At 38.9% G+C, this 16857-nt stretch overlaps 1 protein-coding gene across 6 annotated transcripts in view; it reads right to left on the bottom strand.

The window, feature by feature from the left end:
• The window catches only part of FAM13B (family with sequence similarity 13 member B), an 87737-nt gene that overhangs the window by 60715 nt on the left and 10165 nt on the right, over positions 1–16857 (bottom strand). For 4 of the 6 annotated variants that reach the window (XM_006169881.3, XM_006169879.3, XM_006169880.3 and 1 more), the window contains exons 2-6: positions 15446–15612; positions 14008–14198; positions 13348–13560; positions 4098–4275; positions 3444–3585 (exon numbers count right to left, since the gene is read on the bottom strand). In XM_006169881.3, the coding sequence (XP_006169943.1) occupies positions 3444–3585; positions 4098–4275; positions 13348–13560; positions 14008–14164 (690 nt within the window). In that variant the 5' untranslated portion in view covers positions 14165–14198; positions 15446–15612. Of the gene's footprint in view, positions 1–3443; positions 3586–4097; positions 4276–13347; positions 13561–14007; positions 14199–15445; positions 15613–16857 lie in introns of those variants that run through there. The other 2 variants (XM_027768840.1, XM_027768839.1) reach the window with 2 other exon arrangements.

Here is a 16857-nt window from a genome sequence, read left to right on the forward strand (position 1 = left end):
ACTGTTCTATACATACAATAAGGAACTATGTAGCTGTAAAAAGAACATGCTACCTATATTCTTTTATTTTTAAAGAATTAGTTTTTATTTCTTCTTCTTCAATATGACCAGAGAGAGAGAGAGGGAAAGCAAGAAAGCAAGCCACCAGGTCTATACATACAATAAGGAACTATGTAGCTGTAAAAAGAAAATGCTATCTATATTCTTTTATTTTTAAAGAATTATTTGTTTTTATTTCTTCTTCTTCAATATGACCAGAGAGAGAGAGAGATAGAGAGAGAGGCAGAGAGAGAGAGATGAGACGAGACAGTGAGAGAGCAAGATGCCCGGTCCAGGACTCGAACCAGTCAGCTATGTGGGAGTTGAGCACCTTAACCACCATGCCATGCCAGCCCCATGCTACCTACATTCTAATAAGAAAAGCTCAGGGGACCAGCAGTTAGCGTAATGGCTATGTCGCTGGACTCCTACGTAGTCGACCACAGTTCGCGTCCCGGACCCAGTGGCTTAAAACTCACTCCAGGTGCTTGTGTGCGTGTGCCCAAGATCCCAAGAGGAGAATGGAGGAGAAGGGATTGCGGCGTGACCATCCCCCCTGGGGGGTGATTTCTCGCTTTCTGTCTCTCTCTGGTGAGCGCATGCACCCTATAGCAAAAATCTCTCCAAAATAAAAAAGCTCTCCAATACACCATGTTATCTGATACAAAACAAAATGCCAAACATTATGAGAAGACTTTAAGAAGCTCATGGAAAAGAGAAATATGAATTTTGGTGCAAAAAAATGTAGAAATCCATGCATAGTTCTTTTCATAATATGCATTCTCCATGAACTTTCTAAAAACCCTGTTTATGTATGAGTTGCTACTTTCCTTTTTTAAGAAATGAGAGACTATTTACTTACCTATGCATTAAAAACTGGCACAGGGGCCAGTAGGTGGCATGGTGGTTAAGGTGCAGGACTCTCCCATGGCTAAAAACAGTTCAAGTCCTGAATGTGGTGGCTTCCTTTCTCACTTTCTCTCTCTCTCTTTGTAATGAGGGCAAATGCCCTATAGCAAAATGTAAAATGATAATAAAATTTAAAAGCCCAGCCCAGCTGCAGTGGCGCAGGTAGTAAGGGACTACTCTATGATACAGGAGTCATATGGACAGGCATGGGGTTCAGATCCTGGATTGACCTGAACACTCCAGCCACTCCCACGGGTACAACTGTGATCTTGGTTTTAACCTAAAAAAGTTTGGTGGCAAACCATGTAAGTGCAGGAAAAAAATCTTCACACAGACCTAAATCATGAATCTTAAACCTGAAGAGTTTAAACTACCAAGGCTCTACAATAAATTATAATTATTCAACATCAATATTCCATTTGTTAAAAGGGAAAGTAACCAGTTCCCTTGTAAAGTCTCAATCACCAATGTATAACAACAAATGGTCAAAATTTAGTCTCAAAAATATTCTAGTCACCAGAACTAAAAAACTACCTGCAATTTAAAACATGTGGAAGATGCCTCCCACTCATGATAATGAATGCACTAACTACTATATTGAGTTGCTATCTTAGTCAAGAAAAATCTATTTATTTATTTATTTATTTATTTATTTTAGGTTTTTGCCATAAGGGAACATGTGCTTGCACATGAGAAAGTAAGAATCACCCCCATGGGGGAATGGCCACTTTGCAATCCCCTCTCCTCCATTCTTCTCCTAGAATTTTGGGCATACATGCACATATATCTGATGTGATTTTCAAACTGCCAAGAAATTTAAACCACGGTTGGTCATTTGGGAGTCCAGTGCCTTAACTACCAACTGCTGATCCAAAGAAAAACTTACTTTTAAAAGTTTATACTCAGGATCAGCAGTTGGTGTAATGGCTACGTTGCTGGACTCCCATGTAGTTGACCACGTTCAAGTCCTGGACTCTCGGTGGCTTAAACTCACGCTGCGCACGTGTGTATGCATGCCCAAGATGCCGAGAGGAGAATGGAGGAAAAGGGATTGCAGCATGGCCACGCCCTCCCCCCCCCCGGGGGGGGGTTATTTCCTGCTTTCTGTCTCTCTGTCTCTCTCTCTGGCGAGCACACATGCCCTATAGCAAAAACCTCTCCAAAAAACAAAAGTTTATACTCAATCTTTTCCTCTACTTTAAATTTCTCATCCTTTGCCTACATTCCTTTATGCTAGTTTCTTTGCAAAACAACAAAAATACTATTCTCACAAAATAAAAAATGTCTAAGTTGAAAGAAAAAAAACTACACAAAACCAAAAAACTATCACGTACCCTGATTTCATTACCTTTTCTTTTATTACCAAGACAAAGGACAGGAAGTAGTTCAGAAAGAAAAAGAAAAAAACATCCCAGCCCAGCTGTAGTGAGGCAGACTCAGGGTGCTGCTGTGTGATGCTAGGGCCACACTGAATGCCCAGGTTTGGATCACAGACCAACCTACAATATCCCAGGCAAGGCAGTGTATGTCTGTAATCCTAACTGAGAGGCTAGAACAGGCAGGAGGATCACGGAATGACAAGACCCTGCTGAAAACACCTTTTTCCTTTCTCATAAAAAAAGTAGAGTGGCACAGAGGTAAAATGTGTCATTACTCCAGGCTGACCAAATGGAAAACTTCCACATTCATACCCAGAGACCTCCCTGAGTACACCAGGCACATATATGCCTGTGATCCAGGACAGACTATGCGGTTAGATCATGGTATCAGGACCCTATTGGGAGTGCTCTCTCTTCTGCTCCCTCTCTCTTACTCATGGAAGAAATAAATACACTTGGAATTGTGGCGTGACCATCCCCCCAGGGGATGATTCACACTTTCCCTCTCACTACCTCTCCAGACACACACCCTACAGTAAAAATCTTTTTTATTTAAAAAAAAAAAAAAATACGCATAAAAAGAAAAGCACACGGGGCCAGCAGGTGGTGTGATGGCTAAAGGCATTGCATTCCCATGTGGCTGACAGTGGTTTGAGTCCCAGACCCGGCGGCTTGCTTTCTCATTTTCCCTTTCCCTCTCTCTCTCTCTGGTCAAATTAAAAATAATAACAACAACAAGTAGAATTAAATAATTTTCTTTTTTCAAGGAATTATTTATTTAATTTTATTGATTCATTCATTTTGACCAGAAAGAAACACAGAAAAAGAGAAAGGGAAAGTGAGAAAGCAAGTCACCAGGTCTGGGACTTGAACTGAGGTAAGCCATGTGGGAGTGTCCAGAACCTTAACCACCACACTACCTGCTGGACCCCTAAGTAATTCTTAAGGAGAAAAAAAAACCACACCCATATGTAACATGGACGTGTCACCTGATTATCATAATAACCAAGAGAATAACTTCCAGTACAGTATACAATTCCACATAAGTTGTTAAAAAGCCCTTGACAGCAATTCTTTAAAAATTCTCTCCATATAGAATATTTAAAATAGTCTCACCTGTTCAGTAATTGAACTCAAATCATTAGATGAAAAATCTTCCTCTTCATTCTCAAAAAACTCATAGTAATTTTCCAGAAGTCCAGCCATTATCCTGCTCACTATTTCCTGTTCTTTCATATCTTCCACATCTGTGTAAATGCTAAGAATACAAGTTGAAATTGAATTGAGAGTTCCTAAATCAATTACAGATAAAGTCAGAAGACAACAAATGAGTCAGTATAAACCTAAGCAATTTATGTCATCATTTTGTCTCTCAGTTTTCGTATCTGTAAAAAAAAAAAAGTCTACCTAGGGACCAGCAGTTGGCGTAACGGCTATGTCGCTGAACTCCCATGTAGTCGACCGCAATTCGCGTTCCCGACCCGGTGGCTTAAAGTCACACAGGGTGCATGTGCGTGCGTGCCCAAGATCCCGAGAGGAGAATGGAGGAGAAGGGGTTGTGGCATGGCCATCCCCCCTGGGGGGTGATTTCTCACTTTCTATCTCTCTGTCTCTGTCTTTCTGACGAGCGCACACATCCTACAGCAAAAACCTCTCCAAAAAATAAAATAATGATTCACCAAACAATCTATGATCCTTACAAGACAATATGATTGTATTTCACAAATTCAATTTTTTAAAATATTATACAAAATTTGTAAAATAACTTACTGGAAGACATCTGGACCAAAGACAGCAGCCAAAGAATTTGCCGACCAAATTTCTTCATGATGTGATGCCACATTGGCTAAAAATCTACACAGAAACTTTAACAAACTGTAATTAACAGGTGGAAGCTGTTGCAAGAGGAACCTCAACTTTCTTCCAAATTCATCTTCATTATTATAATCTATAAAACATAATGACAGGGTTTTTTTTTAATGAAGTAAAAAGCAAAGCTCAGATACTTTGCCAGGTTCACATTATTCCACCCACATCACCTTTTTACTGTAACAATTCAAAACCTCTTCACTTCCTCTACTAGAGGCCAAATGCCTTAGAGCTTTGCATTTCACTTATTAAATATAGAAGAGTTAGAGAGAGGGAGGTGGAGAAAAGGAAGTCAACCACCGAATTGCTAGAGGATGTTTTCCTCTCCTATTACTCATTGGCCTCAATTATGTATTTTTTTTCTTCCTCATCAACTGTCTCTTACATGACTATACCTGTGTTTCCAAATGAATGTTAACTACAAGTCAAAATGCCAATGCCAATCAACATAAACTACTAAGGAACAAAGGAGAAATACAATTCGAGGGGCTAGTAGTATCCTTGATACTTTTCCACTTAAATGAATGGGGAAAAGAAAATGAAAGAGTGACTTTCTTCTTCCCCTGATATATTGAAAAGAACAATTATCTTGGGCACATCAGTATAACTAAGGCAACAGGTCTTCCATTTCACATTTGCTTTTCTCCTCTTAACATTGATGTTAATTTCTGTTTCTCAGGTAAATTTTATGATAAAACTATTGTGTCAATGAGTTTTGGTTAACAGAAAGTCGGCGTATGTTAACCTCACTGACTGAGGGCCCCATTTAAGAGAGGAAATTCTTAGAAGTGCTCTCAAATACTTTGTTGCCTCAGTAGTAGTGAGTATCAACCCATTTATACTTCATTTTGTATGTTTCTAGAGATTCTTGATTTACTAAAAAAATCTTGGTAAAGGGTTAAGGTTATAATACTGGCTATTTCTACAAAATAACATAAGTCTAAAAAGTTTATCAGGAAAGGCTATAGTCACATGAGCTTTACTTAAAATTTTAAAAATATAATCAATAACTCTTCTATACTTTATATTACTTATTGTCCATTCAAATGTGCCAGTACTTTGATTTTAGATTTGGATGAAATAGACCCTGATTGTTTTTTTAAATTTCCATGACTATAATTAGCAGAAAATTTTAACAAGCTCATTCAGTAGAAAGGACTTTAAAAAATTTGTGTCACTAAAAAAATGCAAGCAATTAAAATTATCATTATGGGGACCAGCAGATGGCTTAATGGTTATGTCGCTAAACTACCACGTAGTCAACCACAGTTCAAGTCCCGGACCCAGGGGTTTAAATTCACACTGGGCACATATGAGAGCATACTCAAAATCCCAAGAGGGGAACAGAGGAGAAGAGATTGCAGTATGGTCATCCCTCCAGGGGGTGAATTCTCACTCTGTCTCTCTGGCAAGCACACACACCCTACAGCAAAAATCTCTCTGTCTAAAAAAAAAAAAAAAAAGGATCATTATGATAATTATAACACTGACGAATTTTACATAATATCCTCTTCAGCTCTTATCATAATCTCACATATCCATATCTATTTTATCATCTACCTCTCTTCTCTCTCTCTCCTTAGCTTTTTAGAATCTTAGCTCCATGAATGCAGAGATTTGTATCAACTTTTGTTCATTGCTGTATACCTAGCATCTAGACAATGCCTAGCATACAGCAGGTATTCAATAAATATTAGGTAAATTAGCTGAATGAAAACACAGTAATTGAAAAAAGATGCTACACTACTAAACTGTTTGACTTGATGGGATGGTAAGCTTGTGAGCAATACTATTTCTATTTGAAACACTATCCAGGGGCCAGCAAGGTAGTATAGTAGTTAAGGCACTAGACTCCCAAACGGCAGACTGCAATTCAAGTCCCAGGACCAGTGGCTTGAGACTCCCACAAGACACATGTATGTGCATGCCCAAAATCCCAAGAGAATAAAGGAAGGGGATTGTGACGTGGCTATCACAATCTTTGGGGAGTGATTTCTCGTTTTCTGTCTCTCTGGTGAGCACATGTGACCTATAGCAAAATCTCTGTGGGGAAGGGGAAAAAAAAAAAACATCTACATTGTTCTACTTTTGTTTGGGCACATTTCTACTACACATGTATAACTACTAGGGTGCTTCTGAAGTCTTCATGTAAGGTAAAAAAGCAAAAAGGCATTTCAAAACATACAAAGGTCTTCAATAAGTTCATGAAGGAACGAGTAAGTGGCATGGCATGGTGGTTAAGGTGCTGGACTCCCGCATGGTTGACTATGGTTTGAGTCCCAGACCTGGTGGCTTGAAAATCATGTGGGGCATGCGTGTGTGCATGCCTGAGATCCCAGGAGGAGAATGGAGAAGGGACTACAGCATAGCATGCCCCTGGGGGTGGGAATGAGTTCCCATAGCTCTCTCACTGTCTCTTTGTCTTTTTCTGAGCAAGTGCATGCACCTTATGGCAAAAACCTCTAAAAAAAGAAAAGAAAGAAAGAAAAGAAAAATTCATGGAAGTGTATGTTATAAAAAAAACTATGCATGGATGTTGAAATATTTTTGCACTAAAATCAACTCATATTTTAATCCCATTTTCCAGGTACCTTCTGAAGTCCTCTCAAATAATAATACACACTTGCTTAAAATTTCTTTCCTTTTGACTCTAATTCCTAGTTAAAATCATATCTACAAAATGTAACCTATAGGCACCAGCAGTTGGCATAATGGTTATGTCGTTGGGCTCCCATGTAGTCAACCACGGTTCAAGTCCCGGATCCAGTGGCTTAAACTCATGCCAGGCAAATGTGCATGTATGCCCAAGATCCCGGAAGAAGAATGGAGAAGAAAGGATTATGGCGTGGCCACCCCCTTGGGTGATTTCTTGCTTTCTGTCTCTCTCTCTTTCTGGCAAATGCATGCGCCCTATAGCAAAAATCTCCCCAAAATATAATTTATATATCAAAGAAGTCTCCTGAGTAGCAATTTTTTCAAGCTCTGTAACATTTTTTGAAAATTTTGTAACAAATAACAAGAAACTGGGAACTATGTTTGCTACCAAGACATAATGAATGAGTAGTGGGACTACTATGGTCTCAACCAGTAGTCATTGCCATGCAACAATGAATGGAATAATTATCAAGCTGTCATGACTCTGAGGAAGAGAATGCCACTTGGTAGAGGCTGGGGATGCTGCTAAACATCCTACAATTCAGCCATAACAAGGACTCATCTAGCCCAAGATATCAACAGTGCTAAGGTTGTGAAATCCCGCTTTAAGTAAAAGGTTTAACCACCTCACTGAATGCTTTGCATTATCCTGCTACCACAAAAGACTGAAACCACTTTTTGAAAATAAGATGTGCAAAAGCAGTTGCAATAATGCTTCTTCTAAGACCTGAAAGCTATAAACTTCTTACCAATTAAAATACTGACATTTGGGGCCAGCAGGTGGTGTAAAGGTTTAGGTGCCTGAATCTCACATGGCTAGAATAGTTCAAGTTCTGAACCCAGTAGTTTGAGACCTGGTGGCTTGAAAATCATGCAGAGAAGGGATTGCAACATGGCCATCCCCACAAGAGGGTGATTTCTTCTTACCCCTTCTACCCTTCTCTCTGTCTCTAACTAGTGAGGGCACATGCTCTATAGTAAAATAAATAAATAAACAAAACAAAACAAAAAAACCCTGCCATTTATCTATAAGTAGAACAATCTTTGTCCAGAGATACAGAACACCTACCCAAAAAAATGACTAAAAGATGAATGGACAATGAAAGAGATTATATCACAACAGAACTGCAAATATCACTTTAAGTACCACACCTATCTGCAGTTGGTCCACATGGGGCCAGCCAGGTGGCATGGTGGTTAAGGCAGCTGGATTCCACATGGCTGACTGTGCAAATTCAAGTCCTGGACCAAACCACTGGAAAAACATGCCAGGCATGTGTACATATGTGTCCAAAATCCCAAGAGGAAAATAAGGAGAAGGGATTGTGGATTGTGATACAATCATTCCCTCTGAGGGTAGTTTTCTCACTTTCTCCTCCCTCTAGTCCAAGTGAGCAAAAAAGCCCATTAGCAAAACAAAACAAAAAAAATAAAGAAATGCATGTATGTGGGTGTGTGTGCACATGTGTATAAATATGCTAATTGTATGTGTACATATACATACATATAAATACATGTGGGGAATGGAAGAGAAAAATATATTTCTCATATTAGACATGGAAGAATTTAGGGGTCAAAAGCATTTTTACATCCCTTAAATTCCTTCACCAATGAGTATTAACGTAATAACAATTAATTAGAAAGACACATATTGTAAGTCCATGAATGTCAATATAGTGCAGGATGCTGTCCTTATCTTAAATGAAAACCAAACAAAATTACATTCCTGGTGAAAACATGAACAGTGTCTCTGATAGGTAGTATCAATGAATCAATGATTTACTACTATTAAATCTCATCCCAAAGAGTAGCTTACAAATTTTGTTTGAAGAATGAATTACTATCTGGTTCCTACAACTTTAAATACTTGTTTGCAATTCAGTTACTACAGGAAACACAAAAACATCCTTATAAAAATAAAAAGAGTGGTTTGAGAGACACAAGAAAAAGCTTAAAAAAAAAAAAAAAAAAAAAACTAAACATGAGACCAGCAGATAGGATAATGGGTTACATGACTGGACTCTCACAAAGTCAACTGCAGTTCAAGTTCCAGACCTGGTGGCTTCAAACACTTGCAGAATGCATGTGTATGCATGCATGCATGCATGCCCAAAATCCAAAGAAGAGAGTGGAGAAAGGACTGTGATGTAGCCATTCACTGTAGCGGGTGATTCCTCACTTTCTATCTCTCTGGCGAGCACACGCACCCTATAACAAAAATCTCTCTTAAAAAAAAAAAAAAAACTATTTAGGGACCAGCAGTTAGCATAATGGCTATGTTGCTGGACTTCCATGTAGTTAACCGCGGTTCGAGTCCCAGACCCGGTGGCTTAAACTCACGCTGGGTGCATGTGCGTGCGTGCCTAAGATCCTGAGAAGAGAATGGAGAAGGGATTGCGGCGTGGCCATCCCCTCGGGGGGTGATTTCTCGCTTTCTGTCTGTCTCTGTCTTTCTAGCGAGCGCACGTGCCCTGTAGCAAAAACCTCTCAAGAACAAAAATAAAAAAAACTAATTAGAAACCAGCAGTTGGCATAATGGCTATGTTGCTGGACTCCCATATCATCGACCACGGTTTGAGTCCCGGACCCAGTGGCTTAAATTCACACCAGGTGCATGTGCATGCGTGCCCAAGATCCCGAAAGGAGAATGGAAGAGAAGGGACTGCGGTGTGGCCATTCCCCGGGGGTGATTTCTTGCTTCCTGTCTCTCTTTCTGGCAAGTGTATGCACACTTTAGCAAAAACCTCTCCAAAAAAATAATTAATAACTAAACACATCAGAGTCAACACATAGTTTTTTATATAAAGAATTATTCTATTTAACTTTATATATTTACTTACTTATTTTTAAAATTTGACCAAGAGAGACAGAGCGAGAGAGAGACACTCACAAAATGAGAAAATAGGCCTTCAGTTCCGCGACTCGAAACATGGTCGGCCACATGGGAGTCCAGCACCCTTAGCCACCACGCTTTCTGCCAGCCTCTCAACATATATTTAAAGGATGTGAAATGTGTATTAGGTGACTCAATATAAACATTTGAGGGACCAAATAGTATCGCAGCAATAAAACGCAATACTCTGCAAGATCAATCCACTTGGGAACATTCCAGGTTCATGTCTAAAGACCTCTCAGACTAGGCACACAAGAGTCCACGATCTAGAGCTGGCTGAAGCTGTATGTGGACTGCAGTGTCAAGACCCTGTTACAGGTACTGTCTATTGGTCTTGCTCATGAAGAAATAAATAAAACTTAAAAAAAAATTTTTTTTAATTCCTATAATGGGACCAGCAGATGGTGTAATGATTAACGTTGCTGGACTCTCATGTGGCCAACCAGCGTTCCAGTCCCAGACTCAGCAGCTTAAAATTCATGCCAGACGAATGTACGAGCATGCCCAAGATACCAAGAGGAAAATAGAGGAGAAGGGATTACAATTACAGCATGGCCATCCCCTCTGGAGGGTGACTTCTCACTTTCTGGCTCTCTGCCTTTGTCTGGCAATTGCAAGCACCCTACAGCAAAAATCTTTCTCTCAAAATAAAACAAAAAATCCTATAAAAGGGCCAGCAGGTGGCATGGTGGTTAAGGTGCTAGAATGCCCACACAGTCAACCATGGTTCAAGTCCTGGACCTGGCGGCTTGCTGTCTCATTCTCTCTGCCTCTCTCTCCCCCTCTCTCTGTCTTTCTCTGGGAAAACACATTTGAAAAGTTATAATAACAATAATAACCAAATAATTCTTTAAAAAAAAAAAAACCTATAGAAAAGGAAGAAACAGGGGCCCAACAGATGACATAGGGTTAGGATGCTGGACTCCCACAAGGCTGACTGCAGTTCAAATCCTGGATCTGTTTGGCAAGAAGAAAAAGAAAGAAGAAGGAAGAAAGAAGAAGGAAGGAAGAAGAAGGAAAGAAGAAAGAATAAAGAAGTAGAAAAAAGAAGGAAGAAAAAAGGAGGAAGAAGGAAGAAGAAAGAAGGAAGAAAAAAGAAGAAGGAAGAAGAAAGAAGAAGGAAGAAGAAAAGAAGAAAGAAGAAGGAAGAAGAAGGAAGAAGAAAGAAGAAGAAGGAAGAAAGTAGAAAGGAAGAAGAAAGAAGAAAGAAGGAAGAAGAAGAAATGGGGCCAGCCAGTGGCATGGTGGTTAAGGTGGCCAGTCACATGGTCAACAGCATGGTTCAAGTTCCAAACCTGGTGACCTGAAAAGCAAGCCAAGCATGTGTGCATACATGCTCCAAATCCCAAAATAAGAAGTGGAAGGACTGCAGCATGGCTAGTCCCCCTTATGGAGTGCTTTTATACTTTCCCTCTCTTTCTATCTTTCTCAGGCAAGTGCATAAGGACTCCAGAAATTTGGGACCAGCAGTTAGCGTAATGGCTATGTCGCTGGACTCCCACGTAGTCAACCGCGGTTCGCGTCCTGGACCCGGTGGCTTAAAACTCACGCCAGGCGCATGTGCGTGCGTGCCCAGGATCCCGAGAAAAGAATGGAGGAGAAGGGATTGCGGCGTGACCATCCCCCCTGGGGGGGGGGGGGGATTTCTCACTTTCTGTTTCTCTGTCTCTCTCTGTCTGTCTGGCGAGCGCATGCGCCCTATATCAAAAACTTCTCCAAAAAAAAAAAGAACTCCAGAAATTTAAAAAAAAAATAAAGCCTGAAAAATAATTTTAAAATCGAAGGAATGTATATTATATGCCAATTTCATAAATTTTCCTATATAATAAAACATGTCTCTTCATTACATACACATGAATATCAATTGGCTCTAGGAACAACAACATTTCCTTACTTCTTGGTTCAGAATTATTTTTATTTAATTGTTTGTTTGTTTATTTGACCAGGGTGACGTGGGGGGGTTGGGGGGAGGAGCAAGACACCAAGCCTTGGACTGGAACCGTAGCTGGTCATGTGGGAATCCAGCACCTTAACCACCATGCCACATGCCGGCCCCACTTCATGGTTCTTTTACCTGTCTGTCTCTATCATTAATTTTCCTATTCGTATTCTATTCCAACTAAGTCTTACTTTTAGTTACCACCAAAAAACTAACAAGGACGGGGCCAGCAGGTGGTGTACTGGTTAAGGTACTAGACTCCCACGTAATCTACCGTGGTTCAAATCCCGGACTCAATAGCTTAAAACTCACACCAGGCATCTGTGCGTGAGTACCCAAAATCACAAGAGGAGAATGGAAGAGAAGGGATTCGGTGTGGCCATCCCCACAGGGGGTGATTTCTCGTTATCTATCTGTGTCTCTCCAGTAAGCACATGTGCTCTATAGCAAAAATCTCTAAAAAAAATAAATAAAACTAACAAGGACAAATTTATATTTTTCTTTGGTCTGGAGTCTGATGTCCAATTTGATATTTTATTTCCTTTACCAAGAACAAGTTTTAGGGCATATTCTAATCCTGCAATCAGAGTTGTCTGGTTTTTGAGAAAAAAATTCTATTAAACCAGGGATAAGCACCCTATCATACTAATAATTATCACCAAGTAATACCTTGAGCTATTACTGGTCATTCTACCACAGATATTACCTTATATATTGTTTTCTTCTTTTTCACTACCCTCCTCCTATACCCTGTTCTTGACTCATGCAGTTCCTCCTTCTCACTCTGTAACTTAGTTTTGTTTTGTTTTTTTAAAGAATTGTTTCTTTTTTATTTTATTTATTCATTTATTTATTTTAATTTGTCCAGAGAAAGTCAGAAAGCAAGCCACCAGGTCCAGGACTTGGCCCACGGCTGACCATGTGGGAATGTCCAGCACCTTAACCACCACGCCACCTGCTGGTCCCCCAACCCTGTAACTTAGTTTTAAAAAGACCAATCATGGGCCAGCAGGTGGCATAGAGGTTAAGAGCGCTGTATTCCCACATGGCCGACTGCAATTTAAGTCCCAGACCTTGCAGCTTGCTTTCTCACTTTCCCTTTCTCTCTCTGTTTCTCTCTGGTCAAATTAATAATAATAATAGTAATAATAACAATAACAAATGGAATTAAATAAATATTAAAAAAAAAAACTATAAAAATTAAATAGTACTGGAGCCAGGAGGTGTGTGGTGGTAAGGTGCTGGATTCCCATATGACCTACTCCAGTTCAAGTTCCAGACCTGGCAGCTTGCTAGTCATGCTAGGCACATGAGCATGATGAGTGCCCAAAATCCCAGAAAGAAAATGGAAGAGAAGGGACAGCAGTGTACCCATCCCCCATGGGAGATGGTTTCTCACTTGCCCTCTCTCTATCTCTGTCTCCAGCATATATACATGCCCTATGGCAAAAACCTAACAAAAATTGTAAAAATAAAATAAAAAATAAATAGTGCTAAAGTGATCAAGAAGTTGCCATTTCCTTGAAAAGACCTTAAAAGCCTCAAAGAGTAAAGGAGGAAACAAAATGATCTATGAAATACTATATTTACTGTTTAAATGTCAACATTTCTAAAAGGCAAAGACTCTTAAAATATAAAGGACTGTTAAAAATCAAATACATTACCTTGAGAAAGCTGCATCAAGTGAATATGCAAACTGCCAGGGATAACAGGTTCAGGAAGTTCTTGAAGAAAAAACCTAAGAAGACTAATAGCTGAGGGAACATCTGCTTCCTTGACCAAATCCACTTCTTCTCCACTGTCGTATCTCTGCCGAAGCCACTCCACTGTCTCAGCATTTCCATTGACTTGAAAAAGTCCTTGTTGCTCCAGACCTCCTACATTATTTCAACGCAAAAATTAAATGAGCTACGACTTCACTACATGACCCTACATATTCATTCTCCAATCAACTTAAAATGCACATAGTTCTGGAAAGCCTTCCTTGGCTTCCCTGATTTGGCTAAAAAAAGAACCTTCAAATTATACATTTAGAAACAAACTATCTCTGTACTGCAGTCTATTCTACTTTATCCCACCCCTTTTATCCATTAAAAATATTCCTATCACCCCCACTAAAAATGTTCTAGGCTGGGCAACTCTCATTTCTAAGTATATGAATATAAGTAAAAAGCATATTAAAACGTTTAAAAGAACTTCTATTGTTTTTCCTCTGTTTTGGACTTTCCATACTTTAAAAAAAATTTTTAAAAATCCAAGGTCAAAAAGGGATAAAGTGTGTTCATTAAAACAAAAGCTAGCCCTCGAAGTAAGGAAATGTATACCATGTTCCTCAATATAGTCCACAACGTGGCGGACTATGAATGGAACCTCATTGTCTGGATGTCCTCCCTGCTGCAGCTCATCAAGTGGAATTCCAAATATTTTGTTAGCAAGAACGGAGTTGCAGTTACTCAAGGAAGGGGAGGAGCTCTTCCTCATATCTTTTTTGCAGCCAGAAATCAAGCTGTCTTTTCTGCCAAATGAAAGACAAAAAAAAAAAAAAAGACTATAATGATTAAGAGGTGGCAATATGACTAAATACATTAAAGAAAAATGCTTTACATCTGAATGTGTTGTTATGTATTTAAATATGTTCCAGTTATCAGGCCCGCAGTGTGTTCTACAAATAAAGCTCAATACAATTTTCTAAGCAATTTCTGTACTAGAAAGTTAGTTCTGAATGCTCCCTTTAGTGTTTAAACATTTATCAAACAATGGCAAAATTGATCATCCAAAATTTAGCAATTAAATTTTGGACATTAATGTATCAAAGACAAATTAAGGGGCAAATCCTCCAAGAAGACCATTAATGACAAGGTTTACTAATGGTACAAGTAAAAAGCCAAAGCCGGTCTACCCCTGGACTCTGCTTAATAAAGCTCATCTAACCTCTCAATTCATGTGCACCAAATAGAAAAGAATCACTTTTCATAAAGTGAGAGGCTAATAATCACTTTTTATAAGCGATGAGCTAATAAGAACAAAATTAACCAGTTCTGATTTCTATACAACAAAGCAACCATAATACTATTTTTGTTTAAACAAAGGAAAATGTTCAGTTTTGGACATCAAACTTTGATGAGAAAAGTCCTTTTATCAACACAGTTGATTCATAATTATTCAAAAAAGTTCTCTTCTGAAGGTTATTTCTTTTAACTTTGTAAAATGGTAGTAAGAAGTAGTGGGAGGTGTCTCAGATGATCACTTCCAATATCCAAGAGAACAAGTGATCCCAAGAAAAATTCACTTTCTAAAATAAAGGATTATCACTTTATATGGTAAAGAATTATTTTTTTAAAAAAGAAAAACTTTTTTTCAAAAGTTGATAATGAACAAAATGCTACCAATGTCCCGAGAGAAACAATTCCTTTCTCACTGCAAGAAAAAAGATAAAAGATCACAAAGATAAATTTACTCAAGATTCTAAAGTTTACAAAAGTAAGGTCCACTGAATCTGGTATACACCCACTGGAACAGGAGAGTATCAGAGAAGTAGGAAACAATCCAGCCAATTTATAAAGACTAGAAATTCACTTAGGGATAGCAAAATGCCACATATTTAGAGACTTAGACAAGTAACATCGCTTCTTCAACACATCTCATATCAGCCAGTAACTACAAAGCCTAAAGTTAATAATCAAATAGCAGGTACACTGAGGAAAATCTAAAACCTTTGTGGATTTTACACAGCATGAGATAGTTACCATTTTGAAAACTTACCTTTGAGTACTTAAACACCTACGTTTAAAAAATGGCTTCTGCACCAGCTACCCTCACTGAGCAAGCATTCTTTTGTCATTTATGGCTGTTTAAGATTATGGCAGAAGATCAGCCTATAGTTCCTCATTGAAGAAACGCAGAACTTGATCAGTACTTCAGCAGTTAATCTAAAAGAAAAAACAATTATTTCAATTTCCCACAATATCTATTAACTGCAAGAGACTAAAATAAGCAGTAAAGAGATTACCTATACCGAAAGGCATTCTTCTCCCTGAAAAATCTGTAACCTAGTTTAAAGACACAGTCTTGCAGAGGTGTCGAATTATGATAGCTAAATTGGGTAAGAATCTTTTTTCTGAGGAAGATATAAGTAAATAAGGAAACTAGACAAACCTTTGACAGCACACATCCTCAAGAATTACACCATCCAAATGGTGTCATTTTACCCCATGGACCCTTCATCTGCACCCCACCACCCCATTCCTTCTTCACTTTTTCATATACTCAGAAGTAAACATGGAAGCACTTCATGATCAAAGAACAGAAAACTTAAACTTGGAAACAGACTTACGTATTTTCTTCTTTTCTTTGTCTACAACACAGTGGTTGTCTGAACTTTCTGATTTGGAGAGGCAATAACACATGTTGGAAAAGAGCAGAAAGAAAGAGCAGAACCAGAAAGACTTAGATTCAAATACCAACTGCACCATTCAGTAGATAGTGTCCCCAAACAACTTCCACGTCTCAGCGTCCTTATACAAAATAAAAATAATTCCTAGACAGCTCTTAAGTTTAACTGAAATTATATATGTAGTAGACAGTACTCTACTTTCCTGTATTATTCTTTGCACAATACTTAAAGACCAGCAAACAGGCTGGGAAGAGAAGGAAAAACTTATTTGACAATCTGTTTATTATTTGGTCCCATAATCCTCTGTGAATTCTAATGGTCTCAACATACTTTGTGAATTCCTATAATCTAGTAACAAATCTTTTGATAAACGCAGTTATAAACACAGTTATCTACACTGCCCACGAAGCTTCAGGTTAAACAAGAGTGGTATCATTCAGAAGGATTTTCAATGTCTCACTAACATACACCTCCAGGAGAAATATTAAAAACTAAGAGGGAGCCCAAATCTGTGGCCTAGAAGTTAGGGAAAACAGATTCCCCCACGGCCAATCATGATTTGAATCCTGGCCCTGAGGCTTGAAAGACAAGCTGTGCATATGTGCATGCATGCCCCAAATCCTGATGGGATGGAGCAACAGAGGAAAAGAGATCATAGTGTAACCACAACCCACTATTGGGGGTGCATTCTTCCTCTGTCTCTCTCTCTTTCTCTCTCTCTCCGACTAGCACGCATGACCTTTAGAAATTAAAAAAAAAAAGGGGGGGGGGGGGGGGGGGA

The sequence above is a fragment of the Tupaia chinensis genome, unplaced genomic scaffold, assembly GCF_000334495.1.
Source record: "Tupaia chinensis unplaced genomic scaffold, TupChi_1.0 Scaffold147608_1, whole genome shotgun sequence".
NCBI lineage: Eukaryota > Metazoa > Chordata > Mammalia > Scandentia > Tupaiidae > Tupaia > Tupaia belangeri.